The 21,218-nt window shown below is 40.0% G+C and overlaps 1 protein-coding gene across 5 annotated transcripts in view; it reads left to right on the top strand.

The window, feature by feature from the left end:
- LOC131125484 (phosphatidylinositol 3-kinase regulatory subunit gamma-like) overlaps window positions 1-21,218 on the top strand; it is a 39,941-nt gene that overhangs the window by 7,156 nt on the left and 11,567 nt on the right. For 2 of the 5 annotated variants that reach the window (XM_058067089.1, XM_058067087.1), the window contains exons 2-11: window positions 176-230; window positions 1,161-1,983; window positions 17,421-17,513; window positions 19,298-19,366; window positions 19,485-19,637; window positions 19,713-19,917; window positions 19,988-20,073; window positions 20,271-20,373; window positions 20,809-20,907; window positions 21,009-21,189. In XM_058067089.1, coding sequence (XP_057923072.1) covers window positions 1,665-1,983; window positions 17,421-17,513; window positions 19,298-19,366; window positions 19,485-19,637; window positions 19,713-19,917; window positions 19,988-20,073; window positions 20,271-20,373; window positions 20,809-20,907; window positions 21,009-21,189 — 1,308 coding nt within the window. In that variant the 5' untranslated portion in view covers window positions 176-230; window positions 1,161-1,664. Of the gene's footprint in view, window positions 1-175; window positions 231-1,160; window positions 1,984-13,895; window positions 13,926-17,420; window positions 17,514-19,297; window positions 19,367-19,484; window positions 19,638-19,712; window positions 19,918-19,987; window positions 20,074-20,270; window positions 20,374-20,808; window positions 20,908-21,008; window positions 21,190-21,218 lie in introns of those variants that run through there. The other 3 variants (XM_058067088.1, XM_058067090.1, XM_058067091.1) reach the window with 2 other exon arrangements.

Raw genomic sequence — 21,218 nt, 5'->3', positions numbered from 1 at the left:
AACACCAAAACTTGCATGGACTTTTTCAGGCTGTCGTAGCTTGTATCTATACCTGCATCACCGCTAACGTGACCATTGTCCTTGGCTGGTCTACAGACTGCAGATGTTGTTCTTAATCTGCAAAACCCTAATCTCTTCTCCTCTTCCTCGCTCGCCATCTCTTCCCTCTCTGTAGTTGCCATTTCAAGAATGTAACTTTGGGACGTTTGGGCCTGCTCGCCTTTGAGATGGTATGGAAAAGGATTTTCACATATTTTGTCTCTAGACTTCGATTGAAATGTTGCCAATAACCGATTTTCTATACCAATATGTGTGTTGGATGTAAAATTATAGTCTTTTGAAGCGGCTATGCTGTTCATATTCTGTACTTTTGTACTCGGCTTTGCGCTTTTTTAATTTTGTGTGTTGCATTATGTCCTTTTTTACTGCATGCACTGTTGATACCATAATTTGGTGCCTTTTTACACTTTTGTTTTGTTTTATGAGTCTGGCTTTTTGCTTGACTTAACCGTCCGTTCTCTGTCTGTCATTTTGCTAGAGAGTGATTTAGCTCTTTTGACAGAATGAAGCCAGAAATATTTCGCAGGCAACACAGAGCTGCCTTCTTTTTCTCTCCTGCAGAAAGCAAATTGTTTGCGAAGGCTTCTGCATGTTTCAGAAAATTCTAGTTCACCCCCACCCCCAGCCTGAGTGCAGATCCGTCTTTTTTTTTCTTTCTTTTCGCATTCTTTGTTCTGCGAAAACATTTTACTTGGAACACGCAATCATTTGCAGAGATGTTGATTGTACAGTCAAAGTTCACGTTTCTTAGCAAATTTTGGTGCCTCAGTTAAAGCTGTGAGTGTGTGAATGTGGCGTGGAGGGAGTGGAGGCTCCTGTCCAGGGACTCAGTCTGCTGTCGGTTGTGACGCAGCAGCATCATCCGATCGCTGTCCCTACCGAAGACTACACAAATGCATGGAGCGGCCACTGTTCGCCATTTTTATGCACACGTTTAGGCTTCGTTTCACCTAAATACTGTATGCGCTGCTATATTTATCCATTATTTACTAGCAGCTTTTTGGATTCCATGCTAGCACTTTATGTAAATAGAATTTGAATAGCATATTTTTGGATCACTTTTCACATTTGTCTCTTTTTGGGGTTTTAATGTCCTGCAGGTTGGTCATAATCCCTGTCCAGAACATGTGGGAGCTTTGCAGAAGCGAAGAGGATTAAAGACCGTCCCACTCTGCCACTGGTACTCCTGATTTAGACCACTTCATTCGAACGCGGGGAGCCAGCAACGCACAGCCCTCCACTGGCAAATTTGAAACCAGGCTGATCCAATAGCATCCAGCCAGCAGGTCTTCGCCGCTTGAAGGAGCATGTTGCCTACGCTCTCCCTCTGCTCCATCATCTGGCTCAACCGGGGTATCAAGCTGAGGAAAGTGCACCACTTTACCAACACCGGTCAGGTCTGAAATAGCAGTCGGAAGGTCAGACTTGTGAAAATGCTTCTCAGCTTTGGGTGACTATCGACCCCTCGCTTCCCCACACCACCCTACAACATCATCTTTAGTGACTCATAAACCTTCCTGGTTTCTCGGCCTGCACGAGGCCAGCCATTGCAGGCCAAATAACGCTCTGTCGGTGGCCATTTTGAATAGTTCTTCTCAAGCAAAATGGCGACGGAAGGCTTCCAGTATCGTGCCCTCTACACATTCATCAAGGACCAGGAAGAAGACTTGGAGCTGCAGCCGGGGGACCTCCTGATCGTGGGCAAGGCTTCGCTCCTGTCCATGGAGAACTACCACGAGGGATGCGTGGAGAAGCCTGAATGCCTCGGCTGGCTCCTCGGGTACAACGAGCGCTCCAAGCAGAGAGGCGACTTCCCTGGAACGTATGTTGAATATGTGGGCCCCGTCAAGATGGCTCTCCCGTCCAGTCAACCCCGGTCTCAGCGACCGCTTCCTGCTACTCCAAGACCAGAGACATGTCAAGGTAAGGACACTTGTGTTGTTTTTAATCAGTGTAGTCTACGGTTTTTAAAAAGAAATGTGCTCATGTCATGTTGCCATCGCAGAGCGTTATTATGTATATTATGTTATTAGCACTCATTAGTACTTGTCTGTTAAAGCGGTGAGTGACTGTTATTTAGACCTCCAGTGGCACTGCTATGAGGCTCCGCTTGGGTATCTCTGTGTAGGTTCAATGTACAATGTAGCAAGCGCCGACTGTCATGAATTTTTCTCCATTTGGAAGTTTATTCCTTTGCTTATCTTAGACCAGGGGTGGGCAAACTTTTTGACTTGTGGGCCGCATTGATTTAACAACATTGACAGGGGGGCCAGACTATAATATTTTACACGTAACGGTCAATTTTTACACGTATATTTCACACACGTTTTACATGTAAAAGTGTCATGCACTTTGAAATTATTTATTTGATATAAAGTGTGTTAGAAATTAAATGTATAATAATAATAATAATAATAATGATTATTATTGTTATTCAATAATTATTTTTATTTAGTACTATTATTAATTAATATCATTAATATTAATTATTTTTAATTTAATATTATTATTAATTAATATTATTAATGGTAATAATTAATAATATTTTATTGATTGTATTATTAATATAATTATTATTTATTTAATATTATTGGAAAATATATATTTTTTATATTTATTATTATTATTATTATTATTATTATGTGCTTGTGTCCCTTTTTTTGTAAACAACAGACCACATCAAATAACGAAATTGATAAACCAGCTACTTCAACCATCAAAAGGTTGGCTCAAGCCATGATGCCAGGTTGTATGCTGAGTTTAAATGAAATACTTTGGAAAGAACAGGCGGGCCGTATTCAAGCACTTGGCGGGCCGGATGTGGCCCCCGGGCCGTAGTTTGCCCACCCCTGTCTTAGACTATTTGACACACACACATGTGACTTATAACCTATGTTCCCATTTTAGGATTTAATCAAAGACTCATTCAGCCAAAACTTGTGTGGCTCTGCTTTTATCATCACAAGCCCTGTTTGTGAATTGAACTTAACAATGTCTGCGTGATGCCAGCCCAGCCTGCGACTCATTAACACTACACTATACTATACTGCGTCAGCGTCTGCAACGAGCCACCCCGCTGTTCCATTCGTCCCATCTAGACAAACATCGGTTTCCTGATTCCTTTTAGTGCCGATACACTCTGTTAAAGCATACAGTGTTTTTTGGTAGAGCTCAGTGCGTACGTTTTAGTTAGGGATGTTCATATTGGCCTGAAAATGAGACATGAACTCATGTTGGTATTTGCTTTTTGAAAGGTTGGATATATGGCAGATTATTTAAAATTGACATTGCATATTCCAGAATTTGTTATTTTACACCCACAGTGTTTATTTGTGAACTGCATCAAAGTACAGGAAGTACTGACAGGAAGCAATACGTACAGCTAGGAGAATACACATCTGCAAGTTCATATATTATATGCGGAGTTCCCCAGGGGTCAATACTGGGGCCAAAATTGTACATCAATGATATCTCCAAAGTTATGAAAGACTTAAAGCTGGTATTATTTGCGGATGATACCACTGCTTTTTGTTCCGGGGGAAAAAAAACAACAAAAAAGAACCTTAAACTGTATTATGGAAAGCAGGAAGTGAACAAATGTAACAGTTACTGATTGTAAAAGTACCAGATGGAGGGGTAGGATTTAATAAGCTTTGCTTCTTCCTACTCCTTTTGGACATGTGGAACTGTGAACTGATTATGTGATGCATTCAATTGTAACCTGATGATTGTTCAAATGAAATTAAACCATTGTCATTAATTCAATAATAATTATATAATAATATGTAATACTTATATCGGTATTTAAAAAATATAGATATTTCTGTTAAGCACGGCATGAAAAACAAGCATATCGTTCATATCGATATGGACTGGATTCGATGTGGAGGTCTCATGTTTCAATATGGCGCCGCCCTAGTGCAAGTTCGTGAAGGCAGCTCTGTATTTTGCGCGGCATTTTTAGTGTTAAGTGCTTTATTCCTACATACTCTATTGTTTTTTGTGCCATACTGACTCCTCAAGCAAGTGTGCAGCTATGGATGTTCATCTTGTTACGTTTGTAGCTTACCTCTTGCGCTATTGTTTACATTCGGTAGCAGCTGTTAGCTTTGAGCACCCCTTCGTTACGCCGAGAGACCGGGGATTCCCTTCTGTTTTATTTTTTCTTTGTCGAATGTATTTATTTTTACAACTCAGCATTTTGGACAAATTTAAACACAGAATCTGAGCACAATGGAAATTGATTCCTTTGAGACCAAATTGATATTGTGAAAAGAGCGTTGTTGATTGTATTAATGTCTGTTAATATACACTTGATGTAATTCTCTATATTGCACGTTTAAACCTGATTACCATTTCATTATAATACAGGCTAATAGATATTTCCTCTGGGACTATAAAGTGTTCATTAATTCCAAAGAAGCTTTACACCTTGGCAACACCTTCTGGATTTCAGCTCACTAAATGTACTGTTGAAAAGAAAAATTAATGTCACTTTAAAACATGACTACATTTCAGTATGCCTTGAGATGATTATTTTATTATTGTGGTTTGGCAAGAGGAGCAAAAGGAGAAATGTCCTTGCGCGAAACCCTAAATTCCTCCCCGGTCAAAAGCTGTATTTCACTGTAATTCTCCCTGCTTTTCTGACAGATGGCCATAGTTTGGCGCTGAGCATGTAGGCTGTGAACTCTGCTTTACCTCCGCTCGAGCCAATTGGCCATTTATTACACACTGAAAAGTACAGTGGCCCCCATTCAAGTGCATGCTTTTAAAATTAAATTATCTGTTTTCTTTTGTGAAAAATAGCCTTAATAATACAGCTTACAACATTTGTGATGCCCATCACCAACGTTTCCAGTGCTCCTCTGAATTTCAAGAGATTTACTTTCACCCGTAAAGGCAGGTGGAGCTGTTGGGGGTTGTGGGGGGTCGGCAACAGTGTCCTGGTGCTTTGACAGGCACTGAGACAAACCAGTTGGGCAGCAGGCGTTAAAGTGTTTGTGATTTGGTGAGACAGTAGCACTGAGTGAAACCTTAGTTCAGAGGGCTGGTGGGAAAGAAGGAAGAGAGAAGGCGGCGGTGCAGGGCATGAATAAAAGACACTGCAGTCATTTGACAAATTCTAATAACTGGTACCAGCATACTGTATGTATCAAATTGTAATGCATAGTGTGCCATAAATATAACTATATTTAAGATGCCGTTGGTGTTTTCAACAGAGATATTTTTCTTGATATTTGAGCTTAATGTATAGCAAAAGGATAACAATGAGAAGAGACATCTTGACCTATTAAATGTACATTAAACAACCTGCTGAGGTTGGACACGGTAAAGCAGTCTTTCAAAATAGTATTAAATATCCTGAGCATTACAGAACAAAGAAGTCCAATGGTAGATCCAAAACAATTACAACTGTGCTGAGCCGGAGGATCTGATTGGCTGTCCATCAAGACAGGGCGGTCTTTGACCCAAATCAAGGCTCTCACTGGTGCCGAATGGAGCACTTTAAGTGATGGCATCTGTGGGGAAAAGGGTTTTCAAAAACTAAAGACGAATTCAAACCCCACAAAACTACCCGTTTAGACTTTTGGCAGGGAGCATCAAACATGGGACATTGAAAGGTGGAGAATAAAATAAAACTAACCTTGATGGTCCAGATGGCTTCCAACATTACTGGCATGAAAAGGAGATCCCACCTGAGTTATTTTCTACCTCACACAGTGGGAGGAGTTCCATCGTGATCTGGGGTGCTTTTTCCATTCAGGTGGTGCAGGGTCGTCAAATGGTAGATTGTTTATTGTTGTTTTGACTTTTTCCTGTTAGCATTTGCTATCAAACATTATCGACATGCAAAAATTGACAATGATTATGCAAAAGACAATGCAGCTGAAGTCAAGGCAACATATTCAAAACTTTTCCAATTCATTATGAAATATTAGTTTTAAGATATGTAAGTGTATAAAACACATATTTCTATAGTGGAGTTCATGACACAAAGTAAAGCCATCAACTAGTTGACTTTTTTTTCCTACATAACTATCCGCTACAAGTGAAAGGATAACTTTTGTTAGCGATATAGGCATCTTAACACTGAGTTAGTTCAACCATAATCATAATAATAAAGATTAAAGTTGCATCACCGCGGGGGAGCAAGGGCGAATCAGGAGGGAGGCTTAATGTCAGTTGACTGATGTCATATGACATCTACAACGTGATGTTTACACGTGGCCATCTACTGGTAGCTTGCTACTGACATAATGGGCACCCCTGCCTTAAAAAGACCTAAATACGGCAAAATGCTGTAAGTATCACGTTATCATGAATGTGCCTGTTACCACATGGTAAAAAAGCATATAAAACCATAAAACCTTGTTGGAGGTTTTAATTGAGGGCTTTCCAGGCACCGTAGGTGTGTCCTATTATGTGCAATAATTACCTCTATTTTTTTGCTCTTTTCCTATCTTTAGAATGCACAGAAAATAGCAAGACGTGCGTTCACGTCTTTATATAAGGATTGTGGATGATGGGGGGATGATTGCAGTTTTCCTTTTAAGTAAATTTGATCAAGTGTAGAATTCCTACAGCTTGGACCGCAGCAGTTGTTGAACTCTGGGGGGGAAAAAAGCGTCTTATGTCTCATCACCAGAGGTAACGAGTGATGCTGGGAACATTGAGTGTAGGGAGGATTGCAAGGTTTATAGTGTGTCTTTGTGTAAATATCCCATTTTACAAAATGGACAACTGCAAATTATAGACACACTTTATATCAGGGGTCTCAAACTCAATTTACCTGGGGACCACTGGAGCTAGGGTCTGGGCGAGGCTGGGCCGTATCAGGTTTTCCAAAAAAAACAAACAAAAAAACGCATTTATTAAAAACAGAAAAATGAATAAACTTTGCTTTGGTTCCGACTTTCTACACGAAAAGCTCTGATAAAACATTCCACTGTTCTCAAATATCTTCATTTTTCTACACAAAATAAGATCAAGAATAAAGAAAATCAATCAATCAGTAATAAATAAATATAATAATAATAAAACGGCAAATAATTAAAAATTAAGAAACCACATATAGTTGGTGGGTAGACAAATTTATTTTTTTCAGATTAAAATTAACAAAGCATTATTAGAGCCCTGTAGACATGACAAAACACGACTATCGTGACATTTATACTCTTTTTATTTACAACATATTGCGCAACTGCAGGGTCTTGAGACACATGCTAACTCGCAAACTAGAGAGCTAGCGACCTAAACGGTAGCCTTCAAGTTATTTCCTTTAAACTTAAATAGCCAAAAACTTACCACTTCCACACGGATAGGAAGGATAACTATTAACAGTTATTTAACCTTTAACATGAACATTAATCAAACGTAATAATTTTTTCTGGGTACATGATACCATACAGCATCCATATCAAACTTGCACGGGCCGCACTAACATTAAACTTTCATATCAAGGCGGGGGCCTCAAACTAGTGTCCTGTGGGCCACATTTGGCCCGTGGGCTGTGTTTGAGACCCCTGCTTTATATGTAGATATACTTTAAAGACAGCAACCAAATTATTTTACATACTTTCTTAAGCATCAAGCATGTGCTACATCCAAACTCACTTTTTGCCCAGCGTGGAAATTAAACGACATTTTAGCCCCACCAATATCAAAAAAATATTCTCTTTTGAACCACTCTTTCCCTGGCCTCACTTTAACTGCCTGCTGAGATGAACCATGGCCTGGCATGTTTGCAAACTCCTCCCTTCTCCTCGTCCAGCCTCCCCTGCCTCCCACCCTCCCTCCTCTCTGCCTGATTCACATACACGTCTGATACTGTCTCTGGGCCGCCATAAACCATGTAAGCGAGGCCATTTCTCAGAAAGGAGAGGCCTCCACTTGCGCTCCCTCCCACCCCCCACGCTACTAGGAAAACACTTTCAAAGAACCCATGAAGGGGGTGGGAGAGTGGGCTGAGACAGTAGAGAATGGGAAAGATGCGGACAAGCTGAAAAGGGAAGGAGGTGAGAGGAATGGTGAAAGCCGAGGCCACACCATCCATCCCGTCTGCAAGCATAAGAAGCAGCTGTGTTTGATTCCTGAACATTATACATGTTTCACTTTGCACAGCTAGAGCAAATGTTATTTTCCTGCAGCACTTCAATTTCATTTTTTTTTTCAGTGCCAGAGCAGTAAATGAAAATAATTTAAGCATGACGCTGTTATGTTATGACTTCAACATTAATGATTCTACTAGCAGGGACTGAAAAGGCACATTTTGTGGAGGTGCTTATTGTTGGCACGAAGGAAGGGAAGTTATGAGCCCAGGATGTTTCTTCCTTCCATGCCATAGCCAGTGCACTTCAGCTGTGGGGATTTTGCTCATTAAACCAACTAAAAGCGAGCTTAATCTTTTTGTGGATGAAATTGCAGGTATCCGCAATTGCATGTTCGGCTATCTTTTTTATTCTGCATGGAGTTGAATCGCATCCATATCTATCCATACATTGTTTACTTTTGTCCTTTTCAGTGTTGCCAAGCAATCACAGGGCCAGTTTTGTATCTTACTTGGTTGATGTGCTCTTGTTTTTAGAGCATTTTGAGTGTGTCTAGAGCAGGGGTCTCAAACTTGTGGCCCGCGAGACGCTAGTTTGAGGCCCCCACCTTGATACCAAAGTTTAATGTTGAAATGACAGCTTAAAGCTGTGTGCACACCGGACACAATTAACATGATTTTGCCCCGCCTATACTGTTACCCTACCCTGTTACCCCACCCTGTTTTGATTTGGATTAGCAATGAAGCTAAAGGCTTATGAAGCTGGGTACAAATAAATGCAGGAAATTATTTGGAATTTATTTTGGAATAAAACGGAAAATAAACGTCAAGATAAACTTAAGTTAAATAACTGTTAATACTGTAAATTTGAATCTGAAAAAAATTATTTCTCTACCAACTGTATGTGGTTTCTTACGGTTTTCTTATTTGCTGTTTTATTGTTATTTTACTTATTTATTACTGATTGATTGATTTATTGTCTTTATTCTTAATTTGTTTATTTATTTTTTTTTATCTTATTTTGTGTATAGAAAAATAAAAAATAAGATATTTGAGAACAGTGGAATGTTTTATCAGATATTTTGGTGTGGAAAACCGGAACCAAAGTACTGAAAAAGTGTAGGGTATAGAAGAAGCAAAAGCATTGAAGATAGTTTTTTTTATTGATTTTTTTTCCCCAGTTTTTAATAAATGCGTTTTGGTTTTTTTTTGAAAACCTGATGCGGCCCGGCTTCACCCAGAACCTAGCTCCGGTGGCCCCCGCCCCCAAATTGAGTTTGAGACCCCTGATCTAGAGCCTTTTTATGAAATGTACCATGCATCAGTTATAACACATTCATATACTTATAGACTTCTCTTTTTTCTAATGATGTCGACAAGGTGGGAGAAGTAAAGATATTTTTAGTCAAGTTAATGCAGAAAACTCTTAGTTACTTTTCTTGTCCATATTTTATGACACATATTTGCAAAGTAGCGTAACCAGATCCAGGCTTGTGTGTCGATCATCTGTGTGTTTGACTTGGGTCGTTGAGGCTGACTTGTACACGTGCGGCGTTGAAGCATGTCGTGACAGAGGAATAGACGGTCTTGCCCGGTCATGAAACATTTGCGTGTCTGTTTAGTCGGGGTGCAGCGAAGACATGCAGCCATGAAACTTGACCGGCAGCATTACAGACGGTTACACAGCGTTCGTGAGCCAGACACCAACTGGTCTTGTCACCACTGAACACCAGAAACACATGTTTGGAGTGACCAGCATGTCTTTCTCACGTTGAACCTCATGGTGCTTTTTGGACATTGAAAGACTCGTGATGAAATGGGGCAGATGTAGAGCAGAAAATAGAAATAAAACTAGTTCATGCAAAGTTGGATTGAGTTTCTCACTTTATGGAAGCTGTCCTGTCTTAACCTTTGGAATATGGCATACAACAAATTGAAAGGACAGAACATACAGTATATACAGCAATTCCTTGTTCATTGCAGTTAATCCAGAACCAATAAGTTCTGGAACCTACAGAGAACATATTAACTCCTTATTTCTCCTTATCTCCTTATTTCTAAAACCACAAATACTTAAACTTGCTGATATAGTTAATCTTCAAACAGCTAAAATAATGCATAAGGCTAAAAATAAGCAATTAGCTAAAAATGTCATCCAATACTTCTCTACAAGAAAGGAGAAATATGATCTCAGGGAAGAAGTACATTTGAAACACTTCTATGCTAGGACTACGTTATGCTAACCATAGCATTTCAGTATGTGGAATCAAACTATGGAATGGATTGAGTAAGGAAATCAAACAATGCACAACGATGAGCCAATTCAAGAAACAATACAAGCAGTTGATGTTTGCTAAATACAAGGATGAAGAGTCTTGAACCAGTCATGATGTGCTATATATATATATATATATATATATATATATATATATATATATATATATATATATATATATATATATATATATATATATATATATATATATATATATATATATATATATATATATATATATATATATATATATATATATATATATATATATATATATATATATATATCACTATATTGACACTGACTATGGTACCCATTATGGCATTGGATGCTCATATCACCTCCTACTTCGGTACGAGGTGCATTATTAAAACAAACAAACAAAAAAAAAACCTTAAACTGTATTATGGAAAGCAGGAAGTGAACAAATGTAACAGTTAGTGATTGTAAAAGTACCAGATGGAGGGGTGGGATTTAATAAGCTTTGCTTCTTCCTACTCCTTTTGGACATGTGGAACTGGGAACGGATTATGGGATGCACTCAATTGTAATCTGATGCATGTTCAAATGAAATAAAACCATTACCATTACCAATAAGTGGATTTTCGTGCAGTAGGATTCCTTATTTCGAAATTGAATATTTTTGTAGTTATAGTCCTATATAACCAGTTTAGCACCTACTAAATGCATTTTAGCATGCATTTAACCCCTGTGACGTAATGAAGATATAGAAAATGGATGGATGGAATTAAAATTGAAGAATACAGATAAAGTTTCAGTTGTCATAATGCACAGTAGAACAGATTTGAACATTGCCAAAGTTGAGGATTGTCGCACATCTTCTGGAAGACAGTTTCAGATTTTAGCCTCATCGTGTTTAGTTCTGACTCTGGGCACCCACAGGAGACTCCTCCCTGAGCTTCTCTGTGCCTGAGATGGTTCATGGCGCTCAGGGAGATGTACTTTGGCGCAAGACTATGGAAAGATTTGTACACAAGTAGAGCTGTTTTAAAGTCTATTCTCTGAGCGACAGGAAGCCAGTGCAGAGACCCGAGTACTGGACTGATCTGGCCATATTTCCTGCTTCTAGTCAGGACTCGAGCTGCAGCATTCTGGATGTATTGCAGCTGTTTTACAGCTCGTTTAGTGAGCCCAGTGAGCCCGTTATAGTAGCCTGCTGGAGTCAAAGGCATGGATTAGTCTCTCTAAATCTGTCTTGGGCACTATCTCCGTGATTTTGGCCATGTTTTTTGGTGGTAAAAAGCCGATAATAAAAAGGATAAAAAAAATAAAAGCCGATGATAATGATTTAATGTGGCTGTTAAAGTTCAGATCTAAGTCCATTATCACTCCTAGATTTCTAACCTGATGATTAGGTTTTAGACAAAGAGTCTCTAATAACACTTTCTCTTGTTTTCATTTTTGTCGGAGTTTAGCTGGAGAAAGTTTGCTTTCGGTGATCTGTTTGATGCAGTAGATCCGAGTGCCATCTGCATATTTTTGGTAGGACACATTGCGCCTGCCTACCAGCAGGTTAAAAGGAAGCATATCCACATTGAACAATAGAGGTCCCAAGATTGACCCAAGGGGAACTCCACAGGCCATTTGGTCTGAGACACATTTACCAATTCCTACAAATTACTTTCAGTTCTCCAGAAAAGACTTGAACTTTAAGAAAGAAATATGTTCCTCTGGGGCACCAGAATGAGGGACGGACATGAAGTGACTTTGGGGTTCAAAGTTGAGTATCATACATTTCATCATCATCTTAGAATGTGTCTTTTATATTTGTATTTTAGTTCATATGGCCATTTGTATGCTTGCAAATACCTAATTTAGGGAACAAAAAGAAAGGTAACATTCGCCTCAATAAAACTGCCTCAATAAAACTCAATAAAAATTATATTTCCATATTTTTAACTAATTACTGGCCGCATTCAATAACCGTGAGTGAAGCCGCAAAATTCAAACCAACTGAAACCAACATAAATATTACATATCCACATATTACAAATACATTACAAGATTTGATGACATTTCACAAGTCTGTTGTAGCTTTCATCTCTGTTCTTGGAGATGCTTTGGTCCTGCCTCAGAACTCTAGGAGAGAGAATGCAGCCGAGCCAGCTACTTTTGTGTTACGTAAGCGTACTGATGGAGAACATACAGAACAAATGTTTAGTTTCGCGTAGCTTCATTTCATCTTGTCTACTTTTTCCTTGTCCGCTGCCGCAGCAAGCAAACACACAGAGACAGGATCTGCGACATTCACTTTGCGTCTTTGTGGAAAGCAGATGTCATTCAAGACTAGCTCTGTCAGTGTTTAGGAGACTTGCTAACTTAAGATTTGTTGATTAAAATGTATCAAGAAAACTTTCGATGACCTTACTTCCTTGAAAAATGTATAATGTGGATTTGTCAAGCATTACATATACCAATAATTGCTTTTTCAGCGGAAAGGTTCTCCTATTTGTCACGCAACATCTCCCACTGTACACTTTTTATTAAGATACTGGTGGCAATTGTCTGCCTTCCCACAACCCTGACAGGATGCCAGGAAAGGGTTGAATGAAGAAAATAGTCCCTGTATGTGTGTTTGCACTTTAATAGAGTGGCGAGAAATAAGTTGTGAAATAAAGTTTGTTTTGCATGTTGAGTGCAACCGTTTCCTCCTCAAGAGCATAATATGGTAAATCATTCACTCAATCCTTCCATTTGCCTGCTTTATTGCATCCAGCCTGTCTCCACAAGTAATAATAAGTTCTGCATTTTGCTGCATCTGTATTTTGACAGTCTAGTGTATATTTATTCTGAGGCAAAGGAATGAGCACCATAAAGAATGGATTTTGGTCCAAACTGTTGGTGTTTGCTGAGATTATAAGTTTGTGGAGGGTTTTTGCCCAAGACAAATGGCAGCATTGATCGGTTGTCCTAAATCCGACCTTTGTTTGCATGACATGGACTTTCAGCAGCTGTGTGAATTATAACACTGGGACGCCAGGAGCAACGCCGTAGTTTGACGTCAAAACCTTTAAGTGCTTTTCACAACGTTAACATTTTCACTGCACAAAGACCCCATGATAATCTCTGTTTACATTTGGTCCAATCTCTTCAACATGTAGCCACAGTTAAATGGCTTAGGTCAGGGGTGTTCTGCATTCAGAAGACACAGCAGCTTATGAAGTGGAAGTGTGGAAGTGGTAATATGTGTGTGTGTGTGTGTGTGTGTGTGTGTGTGTGTGTGTGTGTATATATATATATATACATATATATATATATATATATATATATATATATATATATATATATATATATATATATATTAGGGTGCATCAAAAACACAATTATTGAATTTTGATATGGCTGGGTACTTAAAGTGTTCCAATATATGTAGAAACAACACGTACGAAATATTTTTCCAATACATGATTATTTAGGGGTGCCACCATACATCTGTTTTTGTGGAATAAAGTGGTGAACAGTTCAATGGTCGCCATGGAGATTTGAGGTCAGCAAAGACTGCAGCTCAAGAACTCTGAGGTGATCTTTATGTTTTTGTTGGTATTTATACTCCTATTACATATTACTAGCAAATTTGTGGTTTGAATGATTTGTAGTCATATTTATAGGTATTTGGTGGTCATTGCCCCTACTGTAGCTAACATTAGCTAGCTACAGTTTGCTAATGACAGTTAGCTAATAGCTGAGCAAGCCTAACATCAACAACAGTAATATAGAGTAGACAGTATTACTGATGCTTCATATTTACAATAGACTGAGCAATTAAGTTTGAAGTTTAGTTAATGTTCTTATCCCTGTGAGTTTGTAGTGAGTTTGCCAGCAGAGAGGGTTTGTTATTTAAATGTGTTACTATTGCCCCTTGTGTTTACAATAAAATACAAATTAAATAAAAAACAAAGTGTTTAAACTTTTATATGTATGTCAAATATCCATCACTGCTACATACAATTCAGGGTAAGGCCATGTGAACATGTCCCATTTACCGCCATTTTGTCAATAGGACAAACGAATGGAGAATCTTGAAAGTTGAATACTGAGAAATACCCAATCTGCCCAAAGAGAAAACAAATATATTTACTTTAATAACCATATAGAAAATGATGCTGTATAGAAGTTCATTGTACTCAACATTTCCAGGTCAACTTTTTCGCAATTAGACTAGAAATTGCAAATTTTCTGAAATTTTACAAAGGTTTATGTGTGAGGTGGCACCCCTAAATCTCAATGGATTTCTTCAAAACTTTGCAGAAGACATTTTTATGTTCATTAGAAAAAAATGGAATGCCAGCCAAATTGATATTATGAAATTAAAATTTCCCATTCAAATTTGATGCACCCTAATATATATGTATGTGTATGTAGGTATATATATATATATGTGTGTGTGTGTGTGTGTGTGTGTGTATATATATATATATATATATATATATATATATATATATATATATATATATATATATATATATATATATATATATATATATATATATACACACACTAATATTTGGAATAAAATGCAAAATATGTATTCACTGATGCAGGAGGTTCTTTCTATAGTTATTTTCTTGCTTTTCTTGCTTCCTGTCCTCCAGACATATCATTGTGTCTTAAGAAAGGGTTTCAAAAGATGACACTAAAATAAGGTTTAGTTTCAGCACTGACTACAGTAGCATATTAAGACAGTGCTGATAGCAATAGTGTGTTCATGTGTTCATCGGATTACTCAGATGCTACGATATGCTGTGATTGTGTATTACCAAAGTCCTCCACTTTTTGGGGTATCATGACTTGTCTGGCAGCACCCACATATGTCCATGTTTTTCTAAACACATGAGACACATTTTATAGAACGTATTGTAATTTGTAAAGTATCTGTGGCAATGCAAGATGTGAGAACTGCACAAGTACACCCAAGTGGGTGATACTAGTGTGAGTGAAAGAAGAGGGGGAAGGGGGCCTACCAGTCCAGATGGCCTACAGGGATAAAGAAGAGGTGGAGGTTTGTCTCTGTGTGCGCTGGCAAAGTTTTCATGTTTAACTGGCAGGCATGGAAACTGAGAGAGCAGGAAATGGAAAAAAGAGAAGTTGGATAAAACGTTAGGAGAACAAAAGGTAGTAAAATAAAAAAGGGAGTCCTGTAGAGAAGCGGAAGAAGGAATGTAGGAGCAAAGGACAGAAAGAGAGACTTCCAGGGAAAGTGAGAACAAGTACCAGAGAAAGAGAGCGAGAATGGAATGTGCTGACACAGCTTTTCTTGTCTGAACTCCCCAAATTAATAATCAGCAGCGACTTAACAGGAGCAGAAGCCTACTGCCAAGCCCCGGTCAGACCCTGCCCACCCTGCTCACGGTGTTGCCCCGGGACCGAATAGGAGGCGCTGCGTGCCTGCATGTCCTGGCTGAGCCATGCCTGGCGTACTGCCACAGGGCTTTTGCTTGTTCAGGAGTTTTGATTAAATCCTTTATTGTGCTCCACTCACGCAAAGAGCTAAGGCGAAGCAGCGAGCAGAACAGAGTGAAGGGGTGGAGAGAAAGTTCAACAGGAGAAAAGAAAAGGGGGTGGGGGGGATCAAGAAAACGGGATCGCTCTTTTTTTTCCTCCCCTTTCACTTTCTTGTGTTATTCTTCACTCAAAACGAAAAAAACTCTTACTGGTTATGGTACATATTCTTTGTCATTGAACGCAGATTTTAAAATTAATAACAATATTTTAATATGCAGTTATACTCTGATGAAAAACAGCCATTTATTTTTAGCCAAGTGGCAGCCACAGCATCATGTATTCCTGTGATTGTTTTTAAGATTAAGATATGACTTTATTCGTCCCTCAGTGGGGAAATTTGTAAAATTTGTTTTCCTGGCCATAGCACACATTTTTGTGGCCACTTGTTGCTCGGCAGAATTTGTAGAGCCCTAAAGACCAATAAGAAAATGGTCACTTGCTAGCCCCCCCCCAACTAGGTTGTTTTAAACACTTCCACTGTGCCTCTTCAGTGTTATTTTACACAATAGTTTAGCATTTTTGGATTACTGTATGGAATTACAGTAAACCTCGGATATATCGGACTCGGATATATCGGAAATTCGCTCACAACGGACAGATAAAAAAAGGACCAATTTTTCTGTAATGCATTTCCAATAAAAATTCATTGCATATATCGGATTTTTATAACGGATTTTGCCTATTTCGGACAAAATCTCCAGTTCCGTTCCAATGCATTTCCATTAAATTTCCCTCGCATATATCGGATGGCCGCATCGTGGCGCTCCAATTCGCCGAATCGTGACAGGCCGCTATACGACGTCATTTGCAGCATTTGCAGCGTTTGCAGCGTTGCCTGCGCGTCCAGGTACATTGGAAACATAGTCAAGGAAGTGCCTTTTTATAACGGATAAAATCCGATTTACGCATATACCGGCTATAAATCCGATATATGCGTAAAACGGACATTTTCCGGTATACGCATATAACGGATTTCGCTTATATCGGACAAAATCAGTGGGAATAATTGAATCCGATATATCCGAGGTTTACTGTATTATTGTACAGAAAAGCTAAAACCACCATCTGTGGGGCGCTGTCTGTGTTGCCCTGAAAAAATATAATTTATCATATTGCATTTGCTGAAATCCCATTAGTGTTAGCTTTATTTTGATACCAAGATGCTGAGAAATACTCAATTCATTTGTCATTTTTGAGCAGGGACTTGTGGTTTAAGAAAGGTACTATGCAAATAAAGTTGAAAAATGATGTCCAGTAGTTCTGTACACGAAGGCTGGAAAAAGTGAAGGTAACGCTTACTTAGACAGCTGTGCTTCTTGTGAAATGGCAGCTAAAATTACTCTTTATTTGCTGACCTTTGCATAGTCATGTATCCTTTAACATTGTATACTCTTTGCTCAGTATCTAAATGCTCCCAGTTCGCTGTGCTGCTGTCAATCTCGCAGCACCCCCGCGGCTCCCGGCAGGCTCTGTGGTCAAAGTGTAACACAGTGCTTTGTATTGTTGTTTCAGCTGCTTCAGTGCCGGACCTGAGTGAGCAGTTCACACCACCAGAAACGGCTCCCGCGGCCCTCGTCAGCCTCATCCAAGCCATAGAGCAGAGAGGTAGGTCCTATAAGGCCTTGTCGGCCAACGGAATCGTCTGTCGTCTGGCTCTCTGTCCGCCTCGCTGTCTTTCCATCTATGTGCGACTGTCTCCCTCACGCCATCTGCCTCTTGCCCTCATGCCAGCGTTTGCACAAGTGTGGACGTACAGACAAGCGGATCCAGTCAGGGAGGCATACATGCGTGGAATTGCATGTGTACAAGTGACATTGCCTCCTTTGTGGATTTGTTACATGTATCAAGAATCACAGGAAGGCCTTCTACATTAAAGTTTCGTGTGCTGAGACTGTAAAAACTGTACCACTTCCCGTCTCACTTATTACACAGTGCACTCATTGTAGTCAACTGGTTTGCAGACAATAAAATGTATATTTAGACTTTATTTGCTATGCAGTGATACTGTACTTGTGTGCTATCAAATTGACAATAATTGCGGTCCAGTGGTTAGCGCGCAGACCTCACAGCTAGGAGACCATGGTTCAATTCCACCCTCGGCCATCTCTGTGTGGAGTTTGCATGTTCTCCCCGTGCATGCGTGGGTTTTCTCCGGGTACCCGGTTTCCTCCCACATTCCAAAAACATGCTAGGTTAATTGGCCACTCCAAATTGTCCATAGGTATGAATGTGAGTGTGAATGGTTGTTTGTCTGTATGTGCCCTGTGATTGGCTGGCCACCAGTCCAGGGTGTACCCCGCCTCTCGCCCGAAGACAGCTGGGATAGGCTCCAGCACCCCCAGTGACTGAATGAATAATACCTTGAACTATTTACAAATTTCGCATTTGGCCAAGTGGTTAGCATGTTAGCCACACAGTCAGGAGCTGGCGAAGACTTGGGTTCGAATCTCTGTGGAGTTTGCTTGTACTCCGGCTTCCTCCCACATTCCAAAAACATGCTAGGTTAATTGACCACTCCAAATTGTCCATAGGTATGAATGTGAGTGTGAATGGTTGTTTGTCTATATGTGCCCTGTGATTGGCTGGCCACCAGTCCCAGGGTGTACCCCGCCTCACGCCCGAAGACAGCTGGGATAGGCTCCAGCACCCCCGCGACCCTCGTGAGGAAAAAGCTGTAGAAAATGAATGAATGTTGCAATGACCCAGATATTCAAATGCACGCTACTCTGTTTTTTGTGTTGTCTTAAAATCCAATGCAGTTTTACAAACTAACCGTAAACAGACACATGCACCATCACGTTTGACTGTTAAACTGTATCATGCAACACTGCAAAGGCAGAAGACCAACGTTTGTTTTTGAGGCACCTGCCAAAAATGTCTTTTATGCGGGAAAAAATCTCAATATTGATATCCACCGGGGCGGCAAGAGGTCTGTCTCTGAATGTAAATAGTTTAATGTAGCAATGGTGCTGAAATGCATCCATGAATTGGATACACACACTCTGCTTGCACGTTGAGGTTTTCTCAACTAGCTGAGAGACTGGCTTGTCTCAAGAAATTGCCTTCCCGATGCAAACTGTCTAGACCCAATTTTCCTGGAGGATTTTATGCATTGGAAATGAGTAATGTTGTCATCCGTCTTTCACTTGTAGAAACAGGAGGGAAAACAACTCAAACTGGCATGTACCCGTATATGGAAAAGCTTACAAAACGTTTATCTAACAGGAGTTCTTTTCCTTGAATTGGAGACATCACCAAGTGGTAGATGACGGTGTAAAATGTCGAAAGGTTAAAATTTCAGATTTCTTGCTCCTGTCGCCACCTCAAGCAGTTGACTTCATAAGAGGTTATCTAAATAAACTGAATAATGCCTTTTCTGTGTTTCTCAGGTCTGGACTCTACAACTCTGTACAGGATGACTGCTAGTTCAGACAACCCAGTCCACAGCCTAAGTCCTGGTGAGTGAATTGTGTGCAGTAATCAGTATCTTTGTTCTTAACCTACTAGTACTTCTATGATACTTGCATAGAGCGCCACGCATGTATGTAATTCCTAAGCTCAAACTCTTCTGCGCAGAGAGTGACATCAGTCAGACGGATGCGGCCATCCTGTCAGAGTGTGTCATGCACTACCTAAGAGACCTCCCTTCCCCTGTCATCCCTGCTTGTACATACGCTCAGCTCCAAACTGCTATCACACAGCAGCGGCAGGTCCTACAGCAGTCCACAGGTAGGAAACACTGACCAATGAATGATGTAAAGTCTGGCTTAAAAGCACAGCTCAGCCTTTGAATCTCTCTTATAGATGGTGCCGTAGCTGGCAGCCATGATAGAGAGGTAAGCCAGGTCCTCGAGAGCGCCACCACCGTCCCTCTCCATCACCGTCTCACCCTGCAGTACCTCCTTGCACACCTGGCCAAGGTCGCACAGGCCAGCAACAGCTTGGACATGCACACGCTGGGGAAGATCTTTGGACCGCTTTTGATGAGAACAGGTCTCTCTACTTCGGGGTAAGTCACACTGTAGAAGCGTGACTTCTTAACTAAGTATTGCTCTATTGTTAAGCAATGACTTTGACAGGTTGTCTTTGGATGAAGAGTTACCTGCTCTTGTAGTGGAAAGGCTTCTGGTAGAGAGAACTGCAGAACAAGACCTCACTCCGCCAGGTAACTCCATTTACTTACAATTCAGCAAATCATTCTTCACTTTTAGCATTTTCACTGTACATGATCGTGCTTTTCTCTCTTGGAATATGCATTGATTGCCAGTTTGTAACAAGCTTTAGCTGTGTAGCTTTAACAAGACTGTCTGCATGTACCCCATTAGTGCTGTAATGTTTTTTTGTTTTTTTTTTATGTTGCAGTTCTTCCAGCAAAGCCAACAAAGTCAAAAATGGCACCATCAACCATGACGGACATAAGCACCCTTCTCAGCGATGCAGAATGGTACTGGGGAGAAATTTCCAGGTCAGCAGCACTTCTAAAAACAAAAGGGGTCATGATTATTTCTTGGAATTTGGATTTATTTGTTCGACTGAACATTGTATTGTTATTGTTATCATTATTGATAACTTGATTTTAGGTCCCCAAGGTGATATCATAAAATAAATAAATTCAGAACAGATCATTTCAACTTTGTCTTACAATAATACATCCAGTATAAGTCCAGTCCCGTGTGTGTTTTTATTGCTCTGCCTCTTGTGTTAAAAAGCCACATGGCGTGGGGGTAGAATGATATGCTCAGTCTTTGAGTGGAACAGGACAGTGATAGTAATCTGCCACTGAAACTGCTCTTTTGTTGGGAGACGATGCTCACTCGAATGCAGAAACTTTAGTTTGATAGTGAGTGGTTTATCAAAGTTTATTGGTTTATGTTGTGATGGGAAATGTTTTTATTTCTAGGGAGGAGGTAAATGAGAAATTGAGAGACACCCCCGATGGTACCTTTCTAGTTCGAGATGCCTCAAGCAAACTGGAGGGAGAGTACACTCTTACGCTCAGGTGAAGAAAGTTGATTTAAGTTCCCCTAAATCGGAATTCAATTTGTTTTTGTATGACTGGTGTTAGCATTTACCCCCTCCAACGTTCTGTTCCCCCAACAGGAGAGGCGGGAACAACAAACTTATAAAGATCTACCACAGAGATGGCCGTTACGGCTTCTCAGAGCCGCTCACCTTCCTGTCTGTAGTTGAGCTGATCAACCATTACCGCCATGAGTCCTTGGCCCAGTACAATGCCAAGCTGGACACCAAACTTCTGTACCCGGTTTCAAAATACCAACAGGTTGGTGCAACACAGCATGTTCCCATGTG

Source organism: Doryrhamphus excisus, chromosome 3 (assembly GCF_030265055.1).
Source record: "Doryrhamphus excisus isolate RoL2022-K1 chromosome 3, RoL_Dexc_1.0, whole genome shotgun sequence".
Classification (NCBI taxonomy): domain Eukaryota; kingdom Metazoa; phylum Chordata; class Actinopteri; order Syngnathiformes; family Syngnathidae; genus Doryrhamphus; species Doryrhamphus excisus.
This window is presented reverse-complemented; position numbering and strand designations above follow the sequence as displayed.